This window comes from Rhincodon typus, chromosome 29, assembly GCF_021869965.1.
Source record: "Rhincodon typus isolate 14 chromosome 29, sRhiTyp1.1, whole genome shotgun sequence".
NCBI lineage: Eukaryota > Metazoa > Chordata > Chondrichthyes > Orectolobiformes > Rhincodontidae > Rhincodon > Rhincodon typus.
The window spans coordinates 21807120-21834169 of record NC_063360.1 but is presented as its reverse complement, the minus strand read 5'-3'; the positions used below and the strand labels follow the sequence as shown (position 1 = coordinate 21834169).

Sequence of the window (27050 nt, the reverse complement as noted above, 5' to 3'; positions counted from 1 at the left end):
TGTGGCACATTTTTACAATATGTTCACTGAATTGCTTCCATCAATTTCTGACACAGCAATGGTGTGAATGTAGAAAGCAAGATACAGTAACAGAAAGATCATATGAGCAATAATAAATTTCTCCATATATAATTAGGAGTAACATATTATTAAGTAGTGCAATTAGATATGAAATTGAGAGTCAACATGTCTTGGATGGTCTACAGTTGTCTCAATATGGGCCCGCACGGTCAATGAAAAGGCAGGAGAGGCACGAGGAGAGTTTAGGCTTCAGGAAAACAGCAGACAAAGTCAGCCAGTCTGTCCTAAGTTCTGGAGTGGAATGAGAAAGGAGTGAGGAACTGATATCTGTACAATGTAAATGTTTGCTATATCCAAAGTATAATGTAACTATAGACATGAAGGATAATATGTTAAGTCAGTCTTACAAAATCACTTCTGAAAAGTAATGGGCAACAAAAGTGAAAAAGTTATCCAACAGGCGTTACATATAAAAGAATCCGATTTTTAATCCATTCAGCAATGAAAATCACATTACACACAACACTGAAGAAATGAAACAGAAAAGTTAAGAAAAGCACACTTTATCTTTGGGTCAATAGTCAAAATATTTTTCTTCAATTAGATTTTTTGAAAAAATCCACTGGCTCTGTATTGTTGAGTTATACTTACCCATACATACTTGTTACTCATCAGCAAGAATGACTGCATTTCTTGGAATGCCACTTTAAAGAAATGTCAGATGTGGTCATTGAACATTTACTAATGTGGAGTAATTGTGTGACAAGATCTTTATACATATAAAAACAAATAAATACTGTAAACAAAAAAGGCAGTTCTGGATCATCTTTTAACAGCCTAAAGTCTGCCTTTTGTTCTGCAAAATAATTACACATCGCAACATCTGTATTACATAATGTTATTTATGACTTTTGTTGGTAACATTCAGTCCTTTACACGTGACAAAAGACAGGAGATGTCATCTTCTCAGTTTTGCATCTTCTTTCAAACGCCACATCATTAACTCCATGCAGGCACTTGCATCTTCACTGGAATCGTGTCCTTCAACTAGTAGCAGAAACAAAATAAATGATTGCGATTGCATATTGTAATTTGCAAAGCCCACAGTAATACAGTGCACTAGTTTAAAAGGGTTTATCATTTTTCAAGTTGATATTTAATGACTAGTTGGAGAATGAGGTGAAGTAATAATGGATGATTTGAGTAAAATGACTCCATCACCCCATCTATATCAGATTTGATATGAATTGAAGAGAGTGAAAAGAATTGCTGTTTTATAAAAGATGACGACATGCTGAAAGCAGCAAGATTGGCCAGGGCACAGGACAGGGTGATATAGTCAGTCTTAGCACTCCAGGAAGAATTCTTAATCCAACAAAAGCAGCTAGGAGAAAAGTCACTTCTTTTTGATGGCTTTGAACGGTTACTAAAGGCTACTTAATGTTGCTGTGTCAAAGCAGTGCAATGAAAAAAGGAGTGAGGAATGGATATCTGTACGACAACGACAACACAGAAGTTTGCTGTATCCAAGGTATAATAAGATTCCTCAGCAAAAACTACCTTTAATTTTTTGTCTACTGTAACTTTAAGAAATTTAGTTCATGCCACATGTGCAATTCATCCTTGCGACAGTAATATATAATATGCATCAGTCCCCTTATGTAATGGTATTAATCTTACTGCTACCCTCTTTGAAAATATAATTTATCACAACATTCCCAACCAGAATGAACCATGAAAATGTGTTCTCCTTGATCAGGCCTCTACTTCAAAACCCATCCATTAGGAGATAGTGCACTTGTGACTCAGGTTTTGTTGTCCAAACTTACTGATGTGATATACAGTTGTGAATCCAACAGATATATATTCTCTGTATTACGTTGTACACAGTCAACAATAAAACAAAATCTTTAAATCAACTTTTATACTCAAAGGAGCTTTCACTAAAACTTGAATGATAGTTTCATAACTAGACTCTTCACAAGTAGAAAGGCAACAGCTTAGTGCTTAATTTCTTCAACTGAATGTTTTTGTTCAAACCATAAAACAAACAATAATTATTAGCTTTTCAACTTCTAAAAACATGAGAGGAATCTAAGTGCTGTACATTTTTCAGATCTTCTAATAAAAAAAACTGCATTTGTACTTAATCTGGAGGAGTTATGGTCGGCATTTTACATTCAACAATTCCAAAGGTTACATTACACTCTTGTTTAAGTGCAGGTATAACAAAATTTACACATAATTAGACCTTTGAAATCCCATCCTGATTGCTTTCATTCATAGACTTCATTTATTTCAATGCAAGAGGCCTAACAGGCAAGGCAGATGAACTTAGGGCATGGTTGGGAACATGGGACTGGGTTATCATAGCAATCGCACAGATATGGCTCAGGGATAGACAAGGCTGGCAGCTTAATGTACCAGGGTATAGATGAAATAGGAAGGATACAAAGTGGAGGGAGGGGTGGAGGTCTTTTTGATTAGGAATAACATTATGGCTGTACTTAGGGAGGATATTTCCAGGAATACATCCAGGGAAGTTATTTAGGTGGAACTGAGAAATAAAAAAGAGATGATAACCTTATTAGGATTGTACTATAGACCTCATAATAGTCAGTGGGAAATTGAGAATCAAATTTGTAAGGAAAGCTCAGTTATCTGTAAGAATAATAGGGTGTTTACGGTAGGGGATTTTAACTTTCCAAACATAGACTGGGACTGCCATAGTGTTAGGACTTGGACGGAGACGAATTTGTTAAGTGTGTACAAGAAAAGTTTCTGATTCAGTATGTGGATGTACCTACTAGAGAAGGTGCAAAACATGACCAATTCTCAGGAAACAAGGCAGGTCAGGTGTCTGAGCTATCAGTGGGGGAGTACTTTGGGGCCAGTGACCATAATTCTATTAGTTTTAAAATAGTGATGGAAAAGGATAGACCGGATCTAAAAGTTAAAGTTCTAAACTGGAGGAAGGCCAATTTTCACAGTATTAGGCAAAAGCTTTCAAAAGTTGACTGGGGGCAGATGTTTGCAGGTAAAGGCATGGCTGGAAAATGGGAAGCCTTCAAAAATGAGATAACAGGAACATACTGTCTCTGGACTCTTGTTAGGGTGAAGGGCAAGGCTGGTGGGTGTAGGGAATGCTGGATGTCTAGAGAAATTGAGATTTTGGCCAAGAATAAGAGGGAAGCAAATGTCAGATATAGACAGCAGAAATTGAGTCAATCCCTAGACGAGTGCAAAGGCAGTAGGAATATACTTAAGAGGAAAATCAGGAGGGCAAAAACAGGATAGGAGATAGCTTTGGCAAATAGGGTTGAGGAGAATCCAAAGGGATTTTATAAATACATTAAGGACAAAAGAGACTAGGGAGAGAGTAAGGCCCCTTAAAGATCAGCTATGTGTGGAACCGCAGAGATGGGGGCGATGAGTGTTTTGCATCAGTGTTTACTGTGGAGAAGGATATGGAAGATATAGAACATGGGGAAATAAATAGCGACAGCTTGAAAAATGTCCCTATTTCAGAGGTGGTGGTGCTGGACATCCTAAAACACAAAAGTGGATAAATCTCTGGGACCCTATCATATATACCCTAGATCTCTGTGCTAGAGAAGGGATTGCTGGGCCCCTTGCCGACATATGTGTATCATCGATAGCCACAGGGAAGTGCCTGAAGACTGGAGGTTGGCTAACATGGTACCACTATTCAAGAAAGGTGGTAAGGAAATGCCAGGGAACTACAGACCGGTGAGCCTGACATCAGTGGTGGGCAAGTTGTTGGAGAGAATCCTGAGGGACAGGGTTTACATGTATTTGGAAAGGCAAGGACTGATCACGGATGGTCAACATGGCTTTGTGCATGGGAAACCATGTCTCACTAATTTGATTGAGTTTTTCGAAGAAGTAACAAAGAGGACTGATGAGGGCAGAGCAGTGGACGTGATCTAGTTGGGCTTCAGTAAGGCGTTTGACAAGGCTCCTCGTGGTAGACTGGTTAGCAAGGTTAGATCACACAGAAGAGAGGGAGAACTAACCATTTGGATGCAGAACTGGTTTGAAGGTAGAAGGCAGAGTGTGGTGCTGGAGGGTTGCTTTTCAGATGGGTGACCTGTCACGAGCAGTGCACCACAAGGATTGGTGCTGGGTCCACTGCTTTTAATCATCTATGTAAATGATTTGGATGTGAACATGGGAAGTATGATTAATAGGTTTGCAGATGACACCAAAATTGGAGGTGTAGCGGACAGCGAAAGTTAACTCAGAGTACAACAGGATCTAGATCAGATGGGCCAAGGGGCCGAGCAGTGGCAAATGGAGCTTAATTTAGATAAATGTGAGGCTCTGCATTTTGTAAAGGCAAATCAGAACAGGACTCATACACTTAATGGTAAGGTCATGGGGATTGTTGCTGAACAAAGAGACCTTGAAGTGCAAGTTCATAGTTCCTTGAAAGTGGAATCACAGGTAGATAGGATTGTGAAAGCAATGTTTGGTATGCTTGCCTTTATTGGTCAGTGCATTGAGTATGGGAGTTGGGAGGTAATGTTGCAGCTGTACAGGATATTGGTTAGGCCACTTTTGGAATACTGCATGCAATTCTGGTCTCTTTGCTATAGGAAGGATGTTGTGAAACTTAAAAGGGTTCAGAAAAGATTTACAAGGGTGTTGCCAGGGTTGGAGGGTTTGAGCTATAGGGAGAGGCTGAATAGGCCAGGGCTATTTTCGCTGGAGCGTCACAGGCTGAGGGGTGGCCTTATAGAGATTTATAAAATCATGAGGGGCATGCATACAGTGAATAGCCAAGGTCTTTTCCCCAAGGTAGGGGAGTCCAAAACTAGAGGGAATGGGCTTAAGGTGAGAGGAAAAGGATTTAAAAAGGACCTAAAGCGGCAAGTTTTTCACGCAGAGAGAGTGGTGCATATATGGAATGAGCTGCCAGAGTAAGTGGTGGAGGCTGGTACAATAACATTTAAACAGCATCTGGATGGATATATGAATAGGATCGTTTAGAGGGATATGGGCCAAATGCTGGCACATGGGACTAGATTATTTTAGGTCATGTGTCAGCGTGGACGAGTTAGACCAAAGGTTCTGTTTCCGTGCTGTACAACTTTATGATTGTGAGATAATCGTTGATTCATCGCCATTGCTTCACCAACTATGACATACCATTATCTTGAATGATGCGTTTGAGGTAGTCTGCCATCAGATTTTTCAGTGCTCTCTTATACGGCAATCCCAGTCGATGTGGAAATACAACTGCTGTGTCAATCACTGTGCTATGAATAAGCTGAAGGCGAAAAAGGTGATTGTTTTACTGTCTATACTGCAATTTCCATTTATTCCTATATAATGGGAATCATTTTATTTTAAACTTTCCAACCATGTTTAGTTGAAATCTTCCAACAAATTAAACTTAACTGTATTAACCAAATAAACACCTTGCATTAAAGATGCTTTCTAAATGCAATAAAAATTTCCTAAAAGTGTGTTTCACATGAATCTTAGCAAGCATAATTTGACACCAAATCTCATGAGACATTACAATATTTAAGTAACCAATAGCTTAATCAAAGTAGCCAATTTTAAGAAGCATCTTAAAAAAAAGAGGGGGGACATGTACGGATGTTTAGCAAGTGAACTCCAGAGCTGTGCACTCAGCCAGCTGAAGGATGTAGTGATTAAAATGGAGGACATACAAGAGGATTGGGGAAAGCACAGTCCACCATTATTTGAGGAAATTACATAGATAGAAAATGGGCGGGCCAAAGAGGGATTTGAAAACATGGTTACGAGTTTTACAATTGATACATTTGCATTGCCTGACAGGGAGCCAGTCAGCGAGCTCAGGGCTGATGGATGAAAATGATTTGGTATGAGGCTACAGGTAGAACTTAGGATGATCTCAAGTTTATGAGAGCTGGAAGATGAGAAGACAGCTAGGAGATGATCGGAATGGCTAAGACCTGAGGTGACAAATAAATGTTTTCACCAGCTGATAAATTCTGGACACAGAAGGAGCCTCGCAATTATAGTGGTGGAATCAAATAGTTGAGGCCAGAAGCTCATCCTTGCTAAACAGAACTCCAAGGTTGTGGACTGTCTGGTTCAGCTTCAGAGTCCTGAGCAGGGGTTGGAGATAGTAGTAAGTTGAAGGAGTTCTTGGCAGGGATCAAAGAAATTGGTTCAATTTTCACTATTACAGTGTGAAAGGATCAGCCATAATGGAAGGGCTAGAAAGAGGAGGTAGTGACATTAGTTACAGCTGGGTGGTGAGAGAATGCAAGATGAATCTGATGTATTTTTGGACAATGCACTGTTAGGCTGAAAGTTAATGGGTCCTTTAAGGTCTGATCAAAATCAATGCAAGAAGACACATGCACTTCAACGTATAGCTAATTTATTGGGTTAAAATGCTTAATACACATGAATTAATAATTGTTATAATGTCTATGTATCAGTAGTATAATCTAAAATTAGGTTAAGCAACTGAGATTAGGTTAAACAAGTGAATCTCATACTGTCTTTCTATCTGTCAGGGACTTTGGCAATGGTGGCACTTACAGCTTTATCTCAGATCCCACAGCACAAATCATGCGAACCCCAGCCCGACGGTGTGACATTCGATGAATGGGGAAAACTCCCCGATATTAAAACTGTTTTGAATCTAAGGTTACATACTGAATCCCCATTTTGTAATGACTTCAGTATTTTTCCTTCAATAATAGGTGGAAAACAAATCGAGGTGGCCTCATGTAGACCACACAAGCAGGTGGTTCCCAACAACATTCAAGGTCAGGCAGTTTCACCACCCAGTCCAAACAGGCTCTTTTTGCATTCAGCCTGTTTTCATGTACTTTTCCACTACAACTGCTCATTGTCCAATTATGTCTGACCAATTAACTCTTAAAGGTCTGATTTGAAGATAACAAGGTGTAGAGCTGGATGAACACAGCAGGCCAAGCAGCATCAGAGGAGCAGGAAAGCTGACGTTTCGGGTCAAGACCCTTCTTCAGAAAAAGATTATTTTTAAGCCCTACACTACAGACGATGCTGCTGAGATGGCAGGTACATTAAAAATATGAGGGTGAAACATTAGATCCTTGGGGGATTTCAGTACAGAAATCAGAAGAGAACCCGTTGTAGATGATACTTTACCTACAACTAGATAGGTAAGACATATGCAAGAGAAGTAGTCCTTTCAAACTGGAAGATATGGGCATACATTGGGACAGTCAACTGTGGCAAAGGCTATAGAATAGGTTCTGACAAAGAAGAAGAAATCGTTACCACGGTCACATGCACACTGGATGTCACATTTTTAAAAAAAAAATGCATACCTTTAGTGCAAATAAATCACTTTCCAAGCTGTGCCCAATTAATATGGTTGCAGCACTGAACATGTTCAGTAATACTGCCTGTACATCACGAATAGTGATTGTCGTACTCTCCATATCCTCCTCTGTTACACCAGAAAATCTACATAAATAAAAGAAAAAGAATGTGCTGTCTCACTAATAAACACAGCATCAATGTCAATGTCTATGTTAAAGAAACACCAGGTCAAAATAGAAACACTTTCTTAGGCTCAGACTGCCATATGGTTTGAAAGAACCACTGACTTTGCAGTAGAAAGAACTCGTTCATCTAATTACAATATGTTATCGCTTTGATCTGTTATACCCACCCTGCACATTATCCATCAGAATAGAGTTGGAGGAACACAAAGCTCCCTGAAGGTTGTCAGGCTGAAGCAGTAACAATGTTGGGTGAAGGTGAAGCTACTGGTGGATTCAACAAAATGATAAAAGACCTGAAGTAACAGCATTGCTGGATCCAGAGCTGCATGGAACAAGGGCAGTGGGTCAACAGGATTTGAGATTGTTAAGATATGGCCAGCAGAGTTTTGGAAGAATTCAAGTTTATTAAGGGTGAGAGATGGGATGATGTCCAGGAAAGCATGGAGTAACCAACAGTGAAGGTAACAAAAGTACAGCGAGTTAAGCTGAGGGAGGGGAAATGACCGGTGATGTGATTGAGGTGGAAATAGGTGGGCTTTTATAAGGGTGAGAGAACAAAGGTGTTGAGTCAAGGTCAAACAGCACATCAAGATCAAGAATAGTCAAGTTCAGCCTTGGATACTGGATAGGGAGGAAAAGTAAATTGGTGACAAATAACGATCACTCAGGTAAAGCAAGTTTAACACAATGGATGCTAAAATTTTTACTCTTAAAAGGAATAATGTGTATTCAGCGCATACTTTGAATTCTGACAGTAAGTCAGCATAATTAAACATTTAAATGTGGCCGACTGAAAGGCATGTTCACATTTCATATCAGAGATAGTAGGAACTGCCGATGCTAGAGTCTGAGATAACAAGGTGTAGAGCTGGATGAACACAGCAGGCCAGGCAGCATCAGAAGAGCAGGAAAGCTAACGTTTTGGGTCTGGACCCTTTCTGAAGGGCTCTACACCTTGTTATTTCACATTTCATATCTTCTGTTTTCCTTCAAGAATTACCCATTTTTACCCAAAGTACTTTGCCCAAAAGAAAACTGGCCCAGGGTTATTTAAAAAGGATAAATATTTATATTTTTTCTATACTATATGAACAATTTCCAGAAGGCATTTGATAAAGTGCCACATAGAAGGTTACTGCAGAAAATAAAAACTCAGGTGTACAGGCAGGATTACCGTATGAATAGAAAATTGGCTGGCTAACACAAAGTATAAAATAGGCATAAATTGGTCTTTTCAGGTTGACAAGGTGAAATGAATGATGTGCCACAGAAATCAGTGCTGGAACCTAAAATGCAACTGGTTCTTGGCAGTGATCCACCTTATCAAAGTCCATAATTAACTACAAATGGCAGTAACTAAAGACAGAGAGTTTCTAATGACAAACTATGTGCACCAAGATACTAACAGTCCCATATTTTAATCATTAAACATACCTGGTGTTATAATCAATGACCTTGTTGTCTGGTTTGACAAATGTATCATACACCACCTTTAGATCCGGGTTGATAACAGTCAATCTGGTCAACTCCAAACCTTGTTTTGTGTAGCACTGGAATAAAGTTATTGATTATTAACTACAGAGAGAAGGGAAACTACAACAATGCAAAATGTAACATTACTGTAAATTGGTACACAACTACATCCATGTTAAATTACACAAAATGACAAAATTATATTTCTGACAGTTAGAATAGTGACAGAAATGCAGGATGGATAACCTTTTGGAATGTTAAAGTTGAACAGACTGTAATACTTGCGAATGACATTGAACAGGGCACTCAAGCAATATAATTCAGGACATCCACACCACACTGCTAACAGCATGAATATGCACCTTCCTTGGAATCCTGTTCTAGCAATCTGTTTGACAAATAACCCGAATTACCACCCAAACTAATGGATGAGTATATCAGAAGTCAATAATCATGACGCAGGTTACTAATCCCATGTTTTTTACATTATAAATTGTGCTAATCTATGATGATACTACAGCTTTAAGAGGTGTATTTTGTCCTTTTTTTTTAAAAATGAGGAAAGGTTGAAACAGAGGTGGAGAGCAGTCTGCTTGAACCCAGAAGGTAAATAAACAGCTTGAGGGTTGTTGGGTCTTTTTAAAAAAAGTTGAAATTATCGAAGCAGCCTGAATGGGTGAGGTCAAGCTCCCACAGAACCAGGATTTTTAGTTTTATATTCAGCAGTTGATGGTTCCTGAAGCTGGATGTGGAAGCTCTTAGTCCTCTCTCTGATACAGCTAAAAGTTGGGTTCTCTTCCTGCTGCTAGAATTGCATGAGAGATAACTTTTTTATTGAATTTGCCTTTGCCAAGGGTGTCTTTATGGGATGTTCCTATATTGGAACAGTTAACTAGTAGTGTGTATATACATATATACATGGATTATTTTGTTAAGGATTTCAATAGAGTTACAGTTATGCCAATTCTTTTTTTCTCTGCCAGGACTATTCTTTTTCTTTTTTCCTTGCCATTGCCTCTAATTCAAGCTGTTTCATTTGCAAAATAATTTTAGCAATGTCCAATGATTCTGACTGCATGCCTGGCAATTGTAAATGTAAAGCTATTGCTGCAACAATTTCCCCTTTCCTCACAGGTAAAGGCAACTTTAACCTCAACTTGTTTGCCAATTTTGAAAGCTTTGCCATGCTCACTTTCTGTAAAACGTCTGGAGTGACTTCTTCCACCGCCAGGAAACTCTTAGCGACTGAGAGAGCCATTATTATTAGGGCACACCCTGTTTAAACCAAGCAAATGCAAAACCCAAGATAAAAAAACAAACACCAACACTCACTACTGAGTGCCTTTGAGTCCAATAACCCTAAACTCAACCTGGAATTAGAGATGTTGAGCCCCCTCAAAACATATTAAGAAGATAGTTTAGACCCTAACTTTTTCATGTTTTAAAGGTAAGTGCAATGTATTGCATTCCAAATACAATTTGATTGGTTAAACTTTAAGCAAAACATACTTTATTTTTACATTACAATTAAAATACAGACAAAATAAAAATAAAAGAATTGGCTGAACTGTAACTATCAAAACACTTAACAAAACCTTATCTTATATATAGATAAAACTACTGCTAATTACCTGCTCCAATGTAGTAACATTCCATAAACATACCCTTGGCAAAGGCAAATTCAGTAAAACAGATGGTCTCACATGCAATTCTAGCAGCAGGAAGAGAACCCCAGCTTTTAGCTGTAACAGAGAGAGGAATAAGAGCTTCCATATCCAGCTTCAAGACCCCACCAACTGCTGATAGCTAAAACTAAAAAAATCCTGGTTCTGTGGGAGCTTGACCCCACCCTTCAGGCTGTTTCTACTATTTCAACTTTTTAAGAAAAGCCGAAGGCCTCACAAGTTGTTTAACTCTATTGGCTTCAAGCAGACTGCTCTCCCCACCTCTGTCTCAATCTTTCTTCATTTAAAAAAAGGACAAAATACACCTCTTAAAGCCATAGTACTGTCACAAATGCAATTGTTGATTGGGCACTCATACTCAAAAAATCTTTTCTAACCTTATGATCAGCTCAACATGCCAGTGCATTTATCTTGTTCCATTCATGGCTCTCAACCAAAAATCCAGGATGTTGATTACTGTGCAGTCATTTAAATTGTTCTTGGGTACTGAATAATAATGCACAGCAGTACACGAAGGATCCTTTCTAGTGTTGCCTTTCAGTCTCTGGGTTTCATTAATCATGCAAGAAAAACTGACTTTCTCCCATGCCTTTGCCAACCAATGCTGGTATGTATCATAGGCCAGGCCTTATTCTTCCTGCCTACACAAAGCTTAAACCAGAGCTAATTGTAGGAATTCAGCTGCATAAAAGATAACCAGCAAAAACACGTATTTTTATTTATATATAATATACACACACACATACAGAGGAAGAATAAAGCAGTACATTGACATTCCTTACCATTTCACAATCCAATGCAAAGATACCTGGGTTTTCATCCGGTGGCATTTCTTTATCAAACGTCTTCATGAAACCAGCTAAATTTTCTTTGCGACCATCCTGTACATGTTGCTGTAGAAAGAATATAAATCAATAATAATATAAATGTTTAATAAATAGTTACAGGGAAGGACCAAAATGGATTTGGCGTACAATTATACAATCTTCACTCGTTTCTGAGTAAAGTGCCCCTCTGGCAACTGTCTTCATTGCTAATGGCATTAACTGCAGCAATGTAAATAAATTATCCTTAGTTTAAAATTACAATAGGGATTGAAATGATAGTCATAAGTTCCCACCATAATTTACTTATGTAAATTTGGGCAGAGAGAAGAAGCACAGAGCTGTAATGTCACTGGACTGGTAATACAGGTTAATGTTCTAGGAATCTCACAATGGAAGATGGGGAAAACTCGAATTCTATGAATAAACCTGTAGTTAAAAGCTGGTATGAAGGCGACGATATAACCCCTGTGGATTGTTGTAAAAACCTATCTGGTTGGCGAATGCCCTTTAGGAAAGGAAATCTGCCATCCGTGGCCTACATGCGACTCCAGATCCACAGCAACTTGTTTGACTTTTATTTGTCCTCTGAAATGGCCTAGCATACCACTCTGTTCAAGTGCAATATGGATGGGCAATACATGCAAGTAATGACAGAAACGTCCACTTACTGTGAATAAATAATAAATATGTAAATCAACCATCATGGGTGAAAAGCGTGCCTGATTGGTCTCAATTATTAATGCCCACTACTGTTCTGATAATTTCTGCGACAGCTGGTAAATTCAGATGTTAAACAGTCAGGGGAGTTATGCTGTCACTACATCACAATGGTGACTGCAATTCAAAAATACTTGCCTGTATGTGAAGTGTTTGGAATATGGTGGCTGTGAACTATGCTACATAAATGCATGCCCTTTCCATTCAATTACTATATTATCGCATTCAAACATGGCATCGTGAAAGAAGACATAAGAGTACATGCTAATGACAAGCAAAATACTGCAGATGCTGGACCTCAGAAACAAAAACAAAGTGCTGGAGAAACTCATCAGCTTCTTTGTAAGTATGATGTTCATGTCAGTGCTAGTCCAATAAAACAAATGGCCAAATAGCAAAAAAGTTGAGAAGGTTTTTTGACAGTGGCAAGTGGAGGCAAATGCATCCTTATAGCACTGGACACTAAACTATTAAAATGCAATCCAAAATCTAAGGTGTGACTGACAAGTTTAAATAAATAGCATAACCACTTGCCAAAAAACAAACAAAAAAAAAGAAAAAGTCTAATATGTACAGATTTCAGGCTTTTACAATGTTACTTGTACTGAGTACATCAGTTCATGTATTCTCTACTCAATTATTATTACACATCTTTATTACTGCCTGGTCAAAAAGGGTGGATTCTTGGACCATGGCTTAAAACACAAAGTAAAAAATATACTGCAACCAAATTCGTTCTAAAGTAACATTTTTGTAATTACCCAGTTTGTTGTATGCTATACAATGAGAGAGAGGAGAACAACAGACAAGAATAAACACTGTAGCCCCAAAATATAAAGGTTGCAAAACTGCAATGTGCTCAAGGGAAAAGGTTAACTGCAATTTGACAACCTTCATTTTTCTTAGGCACAATATTTATTCTTATAATGTCCTGGCAGCTCTCCATCTAAACAATTAAACACATTTTTATAAAACAGCAGCAGAGATGATGAACTGATATGAAAACTACTCTCAATCCCAAGGCCAGTGCTACAAGTTGAGTGGAATGAACATTCTGATCTGCAATTAATTTATATCAAATTACCACAGATATCTCAAACATGTTCATTAATCCTAATAGTAAAGGAACACATGATCTGTTGTCCTTAATCAGCTCTTGGTACCTTTGCTGTCTGACATCCTGCAGATCCTACTGCTCCTCCACAGCAACTATACTGCGTTTCCCAGCCACCGGGTACTGCAACATAAACAGCAAGATTAGAAAACGTTCTCATCCGATTACAAATGGAACAAGTTCTACAATACTATCTGCATTTCCATATTGCAACTCAAAGCTAAACAGCCTCTCATCATGTTGAGTGATAAGGAAGACATTTTTGAATGCATGCTCATTCAGTTCACCATAATGATGCAGCAACTGCCACAACATGAATGATTTACTGAAGAGTTAATGGCAAGGCATTTCTTTTAAAAATAATGGCATCTCCTGGATTTTGGCAGGCAAGGTCTTTGCTGTAATACAGTGTTAGGGGATCAAATGTAAAGAGAACTGGCAGCCATTTGGTGTTTGGTGCTTTCACCATGCCTACCATTATCCTCCTCTAATTGTTAGTTGTGTGTGGGAGCAGTTCAACTAATCAGGCATGCAAATTTCTCATCTGAATGGCAGAGAATTGCACCATGTTGGTGCAGCCCATGGTAAACCTCAAAATTTATTCAAGCGACTATTTCTGCCCTCGATTCTTTGACCTATGTTGTTGAGATGGTCCTAATAAGCAGGTTATTACAAAACATTTAGGTTTGGGTCACATCACAGCCCTTCTTTCATTCAAGAAAATTAAATCTGATCAATCCTGATCTCAATTACAGTGACACTGGAGTAGTTATGTAACATTGTAAAATTACCAAGTACATTAAGAATGTTAGTAATAATTTCAGGTTATGATTATATGCACTTTTTATGGAAATTGTAAACTAATGGTATTTATTATAATTTGTTTAATTTTGTTACAAATTGAATAGCTTACTTTTCAACCACCCTAAAATTCCAGTATGCACTGGAGAACACAAGTGATTTTTCCAGATTGCAGTTGGATAAAAGATCAGTGTTTTGAAAGGACACATACTGGGAATACTGGAAAGGAATTTCCAGGATATGAGAGTAGTCCATTAGGAGTGCGAAAAAGATACACAGGTTCTCTAGAATTTGATGTGATGTGATTGAAAGTTGTGTACAGTGGGAGTGCATAGACACGAGAAATTGCTACATGTGAGAACACATACTCCCAAGCCCAGAAAACAACATTAAGTTATTTTGTTTAAAGTAATTTAAAAAGCCTGAAGCTCTTGGGTCGTAATTGGAAGTTTGTCTGAAAATGTGGCACTGAGAACTTTCTACTGACAAAGGGAGAGTTTGAGGAGGGGTTTACTAAAATGGGCATTGGGACTGTATTTAAAGCAGCTGGGTAGGGATCTAATGGTGAAATGGAGTGAATGGGTAAAGGAGGATAAAGGCTCTTATTTCACTGTGCAGGCAATTACTTAATTCCCATCATTAATCCAAAAACACTTTCAAGGTCTCTCTTTTACAACAGATACATTCATCTACTGTTTTAATAATGGTTAAAAAGTAGTATTGCATTAACCAAGGACTTAATGGTTAAAAACTGTTCCAGTTAACGATTATTCAATGAGACACGAGTCTTTTCTCTGTCTTCAAGAATTACAGATTATAATAGTATAGTACCAATGTTTGAAAACAAGCAAGATTAGAACCTTAAAATTGAAATTTTGAGCATTAATCAGCAAAAATGGCAGAGGGTATTACTGATCATTTGAAGCAGAGTCCATTTCAGTGTAGCAAGCAAACTAAAGAAATTGGTCACTAGGGTAGATGTAAAGAAATTATTTTCACTTGTATTCACTAATAAATCCAATAGTGAACTCAAGTGAAACTTTTTCCATTTAAAATGGTCAGACAATGGAATTTTCTATTTTTAATCAACATGTACAGACATATGATGACATATATTTGGAGCAGCTGGGACTTCGAACCCAGTCCTTTGGTCCAGAGGTAGGAACATGATCTCTTCACCACAATAGTCTGAACATGATATTGATAGGGTTAGATGAAATAGGTTGGAGGAAGTTCATACAGCACATAATCACAAGTCCAATTGTTACAAATGGTCTGTTGTGCTCTATATCCTAAGTGATTAGGAACATTGGATCAAATTATCAACTTCTGCTCCTAAATCCTTTAAGCCTGCCTTGCCATTCAATAAGAACATGGCTGATCTGTTTGTGGTCTTGACTCCTACTTTGTCAGCCCCGCCATTATTAATCTTTGTAACATGTTAACTACAATGTGCTCATATGAAGGAAGATTGCTAAACCTGTCACAGCAAAACAAAAATCTGCCCAAATATTCACTGGTACAACATAAAATCTGGCCATGTTAAAAAAAAACTTTTTTTATAATTATTATTTCTTGAATTACAATATCAAACTCACTTTTTTGTCGGCGTAACCGTCCCCAGTGGTAATTGCACTCTTCTTTGCGGATACAATCCCCGCTAACAGAAACACTGTATTCAGCTCCGCACCGACAGCAAACCCTTATTAAAGCTAAATGTAAAAAACAAACTTGAAATATCTGCACATTGCTTGACAATCAAGTGCCAATTCATAAAGTCAGCTACACGGAATTTCCCACAATTACCATCATAGATCCTTTAAAATATTTATTAGGTCAGATTTTCTCACTTTTTGAAAGCATGCTTCCACAAATTCTAACATTCTGCAAGTAGATAAATGAAAATCAGTTGGATCTTCAATTAAGTGAGGCATCACACCAAGTAATCCAATCACCCTATATCCAAATACTTGCACCTTCCAACAGAGGCCAGTGGACAGAAATTACAAGCAGGGAATTGGAAAACTTGTCTTTCATAATCCAAGGGTACTAAAGATATTTGCAATGCTCTAACTGCTACCCCAGACTGAAAACAGCTAACTCAGCACAGTCAAATTGTGGAAGAGAACACAATTTGACAATGCTTAAGCTAGACTCTTAAACCATATATAGGTTGCACCACTACAATATATTATAAAGCATCATACTTTCCCTCTCTCATTTCATTAATAACTCTGCTACTATGAAGGAACACCAAGTTCTCTAATTTATCTCATCCAAAGACAAAGGAGTTCTATTTGCTAATAATGCATTTGATTTTGGAATGAGCCAGAATTGAGCAATACTTATCATTAGCTGCCGGCAAGAAACTGGAAACCCAATGCTAAAATGTCAAAGAAATCAAAGATGCACTAAACAAACACTCTGACCTGAAGATTAGCAGAATGCAAGAGTTCCATTTTGGGGCTTATTAGAGCAAAAATTGCCACAGCACTAGTTAGGTGAGAGGGGCCAGGGTAACGCATCAATATTAACTTTTAATTTGATTTAAAAATTTAATATTTTTGCTGCCTCAATTAAAAAAGAAATTCGCTGTCCAGAGACTTTGAAAAAGATAGGTTATTGAAGTTGCCTCCATTTGGCAAGGTAGGAATATGAACTCATCCTCGTATAAGGATTCCACCAGATTGTGTGCAAACGTTGGTGTCCTCTACATATTTTATAGGTCATTGCAATGTGTTGGAAATATGCTGTGAGGGATATATTTAAGCTGTTATGGTTTAGACCTAAATGTTGGACAAAGTGTCATTTTATGTGTTTTTACTTCAACATATTACTGCATGTTACTATTACATTTTAATATATTTAATCAGTTTGAGAGAGTCTGGACCTCCTTGCTTATCAAGTAATTGGGTTATCACACAGGCCTAAGTTGTGCAATAACATGGTCAAAAGAGTTATTGTTAATCTTGTACCGTTTAATTTTATTCAAAATTACACAAGTTTTAATTCAGAGGGAAAAAAAATAGGTCTACTAAATCAGAATTTCCTACTCAAAAGTCATAAGAGTTGTTTATTACACTGAAGGAGTACAAAGAGAATGAAACCCTTGCCTATTCTAAGTTTTGAACCATTTAGGTTACTCAAGTCACACATTCCTACCATTAGACTATTGGAATAAATCTCATCTCCCTATTTGGACCATTTTTTGTTTGATACTTTTAAAAAGCAGTCGGCAAGTTTTAAGTATGTCAGCCAATTTTTTGAATAACATAGCTAGAAAACACAGGTCTTCTAAAATAACACTTTTCACCACGAAATATCATCATCACCATTCTCCTGAGCACAGTATGGACACACATCATTATCTACTTATACCAGTTGGAGGTGCAGAACTTCATCAGGAATTGCTTATTACAACACAACCCAATTATTGTTTGTCAAGTACAGATATGAGAGGAAAGGTGTAGACTGTCTACCTGTATCTGAAACAAAATTATCAATTTGTCTCTGGATTATACATAGGACTGTTAGTGGGTCTGTTGTGATCTGGGGCAGAGTATCCGATATTTCTTTGTGCACAAGATCCAATCTAAACAAGCTTCAAGTTCATCTCCAGGAGCTACTGTATTATTCATCTTCGAACTGCACACAACAAATGATAATTCTTGAAAGTTGATGAAATGAGAGTTAGCAGCACATTGAACAATAAGGGAACACTAATGCCAGAATATCCTTATGATTAAGTAATCCACATTTTGACTGCCTAAATCTTGCCTACCATTTACAAGCCACAAGTCAGGAAATGTGATGGAATACTTCCCGCTTGCCTGGATGAGCACAACTCCAACAACACTCAAGAAGCTCGATACCATCCAGGTCAAAGCAGCACTTGAGGCATTGCATTCACATGCAGCCATTCCCTTCATAGACAATGCTCAGTAGCAGCAGTGTATGCTATCTACATGACGCACAGCAGAAATTCAGCAAAGATCCTTAGACAGCATCTTCCAAACCCACAGCCACTTCCATCTAGAAGGATAAGGGCAACAGATACACAGGAACACGACATTGCATGTTCCCCTCCCACTCACTCTTGAACTGGAAACACATTGCTACTCCTTCACTGTCACTGTGTCAAAATTCTGGAATTTCCTAACAGTATTATGGTCGACTTAAAGCTCAGACTGCAGCAGTTCAAGAAGGCATCTCACCAGCATCGTCTCAAGGCCAACTAGGGTTGGACAATAAATGCTGGCCAGTCAGCAGTGCCCACATCTCAGGAAGGAATAAAAAGAACAAAAACCCTCCTGACAGACAATGGCCATTTCAGGAGACAAAATTCTTCTACCAATCATTCTTTCTGGAAAAGAAAGTTAACTCCTCTGGTGCATTCAAGATAAAATATATGTACAAAGAGGCTATACAGGTTTTCATATTTCTTAACAAGTTTTATTGCAAACTATCAATCACTAACTGATTTGTCAACACTTTGCATAATGCAATAAGCGAAGTTACAAGTCAATGCCATATCACTCAGTCTTTGGGTTATCCAACTTAGAAACATCTACCCTGTCAAGCCCCTTCAGAATCTTGCACATTTCAATGAGTTCACCCCTTATTCATTAGGGTTTATAAGAATGAAGAAACAAACTGTTCATCCAATCAAGAAGATAATCCCTTCATCCCAGGAATCAGTTTAGTTAATCACGTGAACTGCCAATATATCCTTTTTAAATATGGGGACCAAAATCATACACAATATTCCAAGTGCGGCCTCATCAAACCCTGGTTTCACAGGTTTAAATTAGCTGCCATTTCCTTTTTCCTATTATAATTGCCTCGTTGCATTCTTCAAAGGGTCGCATACTTACTTTCCTATTCTATATACGTGCAGAAGCTCTTGCTTTTTGGATTACCAATTTACTCCCTTTTTATTAGCTTTTCAATCTAAAAAAGTCCCAATCCTCTTGCTTACCATTAGTTTTCATCACTGTGTGCCTTAGTTTTTGATTGGATACTGTCTTTGAGCAGGGATATTAACCATGGGCAATTCATCCTCGCATAGAGTCCTTCTTTTTGATGGGAAATAATTTTTGCTGAGCATTATGAAATGTCTGCTTTATATTTGCTACTGCTCAGCTACTGACCCTCCCCTTAGTCTATTTTCCCAGCCCAGTTTGGAAAACTCTTTCATACCTCTGTAATTGCATTTATTTAATTAAAGATTCTGGTTGGAGTCCAGAGTGGCTCTCCCTCAAACAGCATTTGAAATTTTACTATGTTGTGATCACTATCCCCTACAGGGCCCTCAACTATGAGATCCCTTATCAATCCTACTTCATTCACATTGCTTTACCTAAACTAGCCTGTTCCCTGGTCAATTCTACAACAGACTGCTGTAAGAAGCAATCCTTGACACACCTGCTATAGGAAGGATATTATTAAATTGAAAAGGGTGCAGAAAAGATTTACAATGATGTTACCAGGACTGGAGGGTTTGAGTTATAAAAGGTGAGGCTGGACAGCCTGGGACTTTTTTCACTGGAATATCAGAGGTTGAGGGATGACCCTACAGGGGCTCATAAAATCATGAAGGGCATAGATAATTTGAAAATCAAAAGTCTTCTTCCTAGGGTAGGGGAGTTCAAAAGCATAGTTTTAAGGTGAGGGGGAAAGATTTAAGAAGGACCTAAGGGGCAATGTTTTCCACACAGCAGTTGATGTGCATATGAAATGAACTGCCAGAGGAAGTGGTAGGTGCAGGTACACTTACAACATTTAAAAGACATTTGGACAGGGATATAAATAGGAAAGGTTTAGAAGGATATGTGCCAAACAGGACTAGTTTAGTTTGGGAAATCTGGTCAGCATGGGTGAGTTGGACCAAGGGTCTATTTCTATGCTGCAAGACTCTGACAGTAGAGCCTGAAACATTCATTTTAAAATGTCCAGTTGACAACATCATTATTTACCAATTAGCTATAAAATGCAGCCATCCAACTAATAATGTCACAGGTCAAGCGATCTGGAAGAAAGCAACTAATTTAATTGAATGGAGCTTTTATCTGACCAAAAAATGTATTGTGGTTAAAAACACTATGCCCTGCTCCTTGGGTGCATTAAGTGTGAAGCAGGAATAAACAAGTTTTTCAAGTGTTTCATAGTATGGTCAATAATTTACCCTACAACAAAAAATTGAAGATGATGGCCCCTTATTTTTAAGGGATATAGATGATATTGATGTCTGCTGGTTATAAATGGCATTCTGCAAGTATGATGTGTCAGAAATAATTCAAAAGTGTAACAAAGGAGCTTGGAATTTATGTTCCTCAAATAACTGAATAAGACCCATTTCCAAGACAGAAGCAAAGACCAACATGGAGATTTGGATTAGATTTCTAGTCTAAAAGTAAAGAATTATGTATAAAAAGATTTAAGTACTTGTTGATAATGTAATTATATGTAAGGGTTTTAATAAAAAAAAGTCATGCAGCACGGAAACAGACCCTTTGGTCCAATCTGTCCATACTGACCATGATCCCAAACTAAATTAGTCCCACCTGCCTGCTCCTGCCCATATCCCTCCAAACCTTTCCTATTCATGTGTCTATCCAAATGTCTTTTAAATGTTGTAATTGTGTCCACGTCCACCACTTCCTCAGGAAGTGCATTCCATACATAAACCAATTTCTGCTGAAAAAATTTGCCTCATGTCTTTTTTAAATGTCTCTCCTATCACCTTAAAAATGGACCCCCTAGTCTTTAAATCCCCCATCCTAGGAAAAGGACAATTACCATTAATTCTATCCATACCCCTCATTATTTTATAAATGTGTATCAGGTCACTTCTCAACTTCCTATGCTCCAGTGTAAAATGTCCCTGCCTATCTTTATTACTCAAACCTTCCATACCCAGCAACATCCTAGTAAATCTCTGCTGAACCCGCTCCAGATTGATAATATTGATCTTATAACTGGGCAACCAGAGCTGGACACAGTATTCCAGAAGAGGCCTCACCCATGTCCTGTACAAGCTCAACATGACTTCCCAACTCCTATACTCAAAAAAGGAATTCTCGGCCGTTTGGCTAAGATCAAGTGTACGTATAATGTTTAAAAAAGCAATGTAAAAGTTCTATTTACAGAACCTTATTACCATACTTGCCATTTTTCCCCTTCATAAAAATCCCACGTCCACAAAAACAGTTATGAAAATTTCCAGGTTGTAATCCCATTGTCCCACTATTGGTGGCACTGCACCACCGCACCAGAACTGCAGAACATCTCCAGCAGTCTCTCACCTTTTTTCAAACTGCCATTCGTTGTGATGTAACAATATTTTTACATAATACATTGGTTTCACATAAGATTGACTTTATGACTGAAATAGTGATCAATTACATAAATCCTCCATTGCATTAAATGGCAAGCCCAGTTATAAGCTTTTTCTGAGCAAATATTCGTTTAGATAAGTGGCAGGCATAATCTGGAAACCTCAAACTGACAATCATTTGTAGATTTTTCTAGGCTAATTTTCTTTTACACCGTGAAGTTAAGCTCCAAAAGGTTTATCGAGTCTATCTAGGATCAGGAATCATGCCCTCCTGTCATGCGTGTTCATTCAAGTCAAACGGCTCAGCTAACTCAGACAATTGAATTTGCCATTCTCAGCTGCGGCAGCAGTAGAACAGTTACAAATTTTCCTTCCACAGACAAAACCATCAGGGGAATTCTATCTTCTGATCAATATCCTACAACTCATGCACAGAAGGAATGTATTGATGAATTTGCAGAACAGGGTGAATTTTAATAACTTGTATGGATATGCAATTGTAAAGTAATAAAAAATCCCAATGAACTTCATGAGAGCATTATAAATGAAAATATGCCACTAAATCACATTAGGTCAGATGACCAAAAGCTTGGCGAAGAAAGGAGGAACATAGGGCCAGGAGTAGATGATTAAGGCCATCAAGCTTCCTCCACCATTCAATAAAATCACAGCTGATCTGGATGTGGTCTCAGCTTCACTTTCTTACCCACAGGAACTCTAGATGCCCTTTTCTATGGAAGGTCTGTTTAACTCAGCCTTGAATAAATTAAACAACACAGCCTCTACTGCTCCTTGGTGAACAAAATTCCATACATTAACAAATCAGAAAATGAAATCCTCAGCCCCATCTTAAAATTTCAATCTTAAACTGTGTCTTATAGTTTTAGTCTCCCTCACAACATAAGGTGGTTACCTGAAGGCTGCCTCATGTTTCAATAAGACTACTTCTCATTCTTCTAAATGCCAATGAAAATAGGCCCATTTTGTTTAACAAATTTTCATAAGCCCTTCACCCAAGGAAGGAATCAAGTGAAAATTATCTGAAATGCTTCCAACACAATCATATCTTTTTCAATTAAGGGGACAAAAACTGTACACCATTCCAAAAGTGGTCTCACTAAGACCCCATACAACTGCACTAAATTTCCCTACTTTTCTATTTTATTCTCCTTGCAATGAACACCAACATTCCCATTGTCTTCTAATCACTTGCTGTACCTGCATACTAACTTTGTAATTCATGTACTAACACACCCAAATCCCAATACACCACCAAGTTCTTTCATTTCTCTCAATTTAAATAATGCACTGATTTTTTTTATTCTTCCTGCCAAAGCGGGCAATTTCACATTTTCCAACATTATACTCCACCTGCAGCTTTTTGCCCACTCGTTTAATCTGTCCGTATAGTTTTACAGACTGTCTCTCTTGACAACTTACTTTCTTGCTCATCTTAGTGTCATTGGCAAATTTAGTTACTGTACATTCAGTCCTCTCAAAGTCACTGACTGACTGGAAATAACTGAGGTGCCAACACCGATCCACTAGTTACAACTTTCCAACTTGGAAAAAAAATCCAAGTATCCCTACTTTCTGTTAGCTAACCTTTAATCCTTTATTCATGCTAAACATGACACTTCTTACTTTATCTTGAGTAGCAACTCTTTTGACATGACTGCTTACCTAGTACTTTTTGGAAATTCAGTACACCGCATCTACAGGTTCCTTTAATCTACCTTGCTTGTTTCTTCCTCAAAAAAAAAGCAATTTAAACACAAATTTCCTTTCTGCAAGCATGTTGACTGTGCCTGATCATATGATCATTTTCAGAGTATCCTGCTATAACTTCATTAATAATGGATCCTGGCAATTTCCCTACAACAAATGTTAGGCTAGTTGAATTATAGTTTCCCATTTTCATGAATAAAGGTGTTACACTGACCATTTTTCAATCCACTGGAATCCTTCCAGAGTAAGGAATTTTACAAGATTACAACCAATGCATCTACTATTCCTGCAATCGCTTCTTTTAAGGCTCCAGTTTGCAAGTCACCTAATCCTGGGATCAGCCTTTAAGGACTAATAGTTTTCCCAGCAACTTTTCCTTGGGATGGTGATTGTTATAAGGTTCCTCACTCCATGTTTACCTCGACTTTTAAGCGTCTTTGGAAAGTCTTTTATAGTGAAGTCACCAAGTATTTGTTCAACGCCACAACAATTTCTTTGTTTTTCATTATCAATTCCCCTGAATCACCCTCTACAAGACCAACACCAGGTTTCGTTAATCTTCTCCCATTTAAATACTCCTACAAACTCTTCCCATTTGTTTCATTATACTACCTGGACCTTTCATGCTTGCTTTTTGCCTTTTCCAATAATTATTTAATCAGTCATTGTTGGATCTGAAAATCAAAGCAATCTTCTCACCTGCCACTAATCTTTGCAAATTTGTAGTGTTTCCTTTCATTTGAAACTATCCTCAACATCCTTATTCGGCCATGGATGATACATCCTTTTCAAAGAGTCTTTCTTTCTTAGCAAGATAAACTAAGAGTTATTTAGTATCTCCTTAGAAGTCTGTCATTCCATCACTACTGTCATACCTTTTAGTCTAGTTTCCCAGTTCACTTTCAGCTAACTCCACTTAAGTGGGAGAGAGAATCCAAAGGGTATACAGAGGGAACTCAGGGCCTATGTAGCTGAAGGCACAGCCAATAGTACAGCAATTAAACTTAGGGATGCTCAAGAGATAGGAATTAGAGGAGTACGAATATCTCAGAGGATTGCTGAGCTGGAGGCGATTACAGAGATGGGGACAGGTGAGGCCAAAGAGGAATGTGAACACAGGAATGAGAATTACCTTAAATTGAAATGAAATGTGTCTCAATGCAGTCAATGTCTTGTCCCTTAGTACACAAGGCCTTAAAACCACTGCTCTAGTTCAGCTGCAGCGATTTTTTCAAAACTGAGAAGTATGATCCAGTAAGTTTAAGTAATCGTGAGGCCTTTTTCTCTATGCTCCAATCAGTAATCAAATTTATCTATAGCCATCCTAATCAGCAGCTGATCTTATTTGAGCTCAGAAGCCAAGCAGATTCAATTGGGTTAGTGCTTGAATGGGAGACTGCCTGGGAATACCAGGAGCAACAGACCCCTGGACATGGCCAGCAGTTTAAGGAAATGGATCACTAATCCACTGTGGCCTGCATGCAATGGTTATACTAATCGGAAATCTCTCAATCTCTGAAGCGCGTAAGATTTAGGCTGATTAGTACTTGGATGGAAGGCCACCTGGAACCATCTGGTGCAATAGGCTTCAGAAAGTGTCTTGTGGGGCAGTGGTAATGTATGCAGAAGATTTGGGTTCAGGTTCCACCTGCCATGGAGGTGTGTCATACATATTCAAACAGGTTAATTAAAAAATATTTTACACTGCTGCATTGCAAGCTCATGGGAGATTATGTGCTTGGATTTACGCAAACAATTTTGTATAGAAAATGTGCACAGTTTCACCTTGGCAGAACTAGGTGGATTGCCCAGTAAATTTCCTGGATTGTGGCCCCCTAGAAACTTCAGGTCGCCCGGCAGGACAAGGTATGTCCAAACAATGGGCTCATTATCCAATAGCCCTGTCCATCCAGCTCAAAGCTTTAACAACTCAGTTTTACTTAAACACTCAATTGTGGGTTTGCTCCATTGGACATTTTGAGTTTGGAATTTTGTAAAAGGCTGTCTCAGCATATTGTTCCATAGGTAACTGCATCTTATCAGGGCTCAAAGATCTGTTTATATCAGCAGATTACGACTTATATAAATTGAAAACAATGTAAATTTCACAGACAGCTTAGGAGTCTTCAAGCGGTTAGTGAAAGAGAAAAGCTACACTCCTGCTCACATGCAAAGAACTAGGCGGCACATTGGCTCAGTAGTTAGCACTGCTGCCTCAGAGCCCCAGGGGCCTGGGTTCGATTCCACCCTCAGGCGACTGTCTGTGTGGAGTTTGCACATTCTCCCCGTGTCTGCGTGGGTTTCCTCCAGGTGCTCCGGTTTCCTCCCACAGTCCAAAGATGGTTAGGTTAGGTGGATTGGCCATGCTAAATTGCCCAGATGTGTAGATTAGGTGGGTTATAGGGGGATGGATCTGGGTGGGATGCTGTCAGAGTCGGTGTGGACTTGTTGGGCCAAAGGGCCTGTTTCCACAATGTAGGAATTCTAAGATCAGATTCTAAGATCTAAGAACCGTCACTTGAGCTTAACCTTGACTGACATTAAGTAACAGTTTTGTTTTTAAACAATGGCATTCAGCCAATATGACAAGTTTGGAATGCTTGATTCTTAAAAGCTAATCTGGCATCAAGGAGCACAGAGCAGGAAATTAACAGAAATACAAACAAGTCTGTCACATTAAACAGTAAACAGTTATTATTTCAGTAATTAAAAAGAAACTACCACAGCTAAAGGCTTACAAAAATATGAGTTACAATATGTGCAAGAGTGCAATTGTGAATTCAAAATTCCAGCGTACAGTTCCATTTGGCCATTGACACAAGTTTTGTTAATTTTAGAATTCAGAACTAGTGGTTTAGTTATGGAGAATACTAATTTTCCTAGAAAAATTAAAACGTAGCTGAAGAAATAAATGTATTGGACCCTTTCATAGTATCTGAAAGGACTTTTACTTACGGTCAGTATTATTCTTTCTCACATCCTGATTATAAAGCACCACAACACCAGGCTTCTCTGGATGTGGTCTTGGGTAGCAATTTTCTTGTAATTGCTCTTCAGTTAAAACATATTCGCTCAGCTTCTTGTACAGCATAGCACCTGTAATTAAATAAACTTGCATCACATTTGGAGCTGGTTTTAGGCTCAAAGTTTGAATACAGCCTACACTTGTAATGACGTTAAATTTCTAGAACTCTTCTTCGTGCATGGAAATGCATGACACAATACTGATTATAATTTGGAAGAAAATTTACTGTTTCATTCCAAACTGAAATATGAATGCCATATTTATGTAATGAAGGGTCTGATTCAAGCATAATAATGGAGCAAATACAGTAGCTGCTTTATTTTGAATTAGTCTAATCTCAACCTTTGCATTTGAATGCCTTGATGCTAAAGTGCATAAATAGAAAAACAATGAAACTGATCTTTTCCCTCCCACAGAAAAACTTTACTTCAAAAGCAAATCCAATGCATTTTTGTCTAACACCACCCAATAACCTTTACAAGATTCTGCTGGAGAACAAAATTTGTTCTATGCCCATTTTTACTTTGGAGAAGCAAGCCCAATTTATCTTGGGAAATTACAATGAAATCTCTCAGAATTTCCCAATTTTGGCTGAGGGTTTACATACAGCTTGCTGGTACAAAATGAGCACGTGGGAAGCCCTGGAACTTTACCAGCTGAAATAGCCTCTAGTAGGAAGGGAGATAATTTCAGTTTTTGTTTTCAATTATATTTTGCATTACAGTCCACCATAAATATTTTGAGTTCTTCTTCATACTTTCCTTTATTATTCTTGTTGGTGAAATTTAAATTTGATCAGA

General features: G+C 38.1%; 1 protein-coding gene across 1 annotated transcript; it reads right to left on the bottom strand.

Moving 5' to 3' along the window:
• Positions 1-484: 484 nt before the first annotated feature.
• LOC109936957 (REX1, RNA exonuclease 1 homolog) lies at positions 485-26321 on the bottom strand. The gene is made up of 8 exons (XM_048614232.1): positions 26181-26321; positions 15760-15873; positions 13410-13483; positions 11485-11595; positions 8979-9094; positions 7365-7503; positions 5194-5314; positions 485-1068 (listed from the first exon to the last, which is right to left on the bottom strand). The coding sequence occupies exons 1-8, from the start codon at positions 26314-26316 to the stop codon at positions 980-982; spliced, it is 900 nt and encodes a 299-aa protein (XP_048470189.1). The 5' UTR covers positions 26317-26321; the 3' UTR covers positions 485-979.
• Positions 26322-27050: the final 729 nt, after the last annotated feature.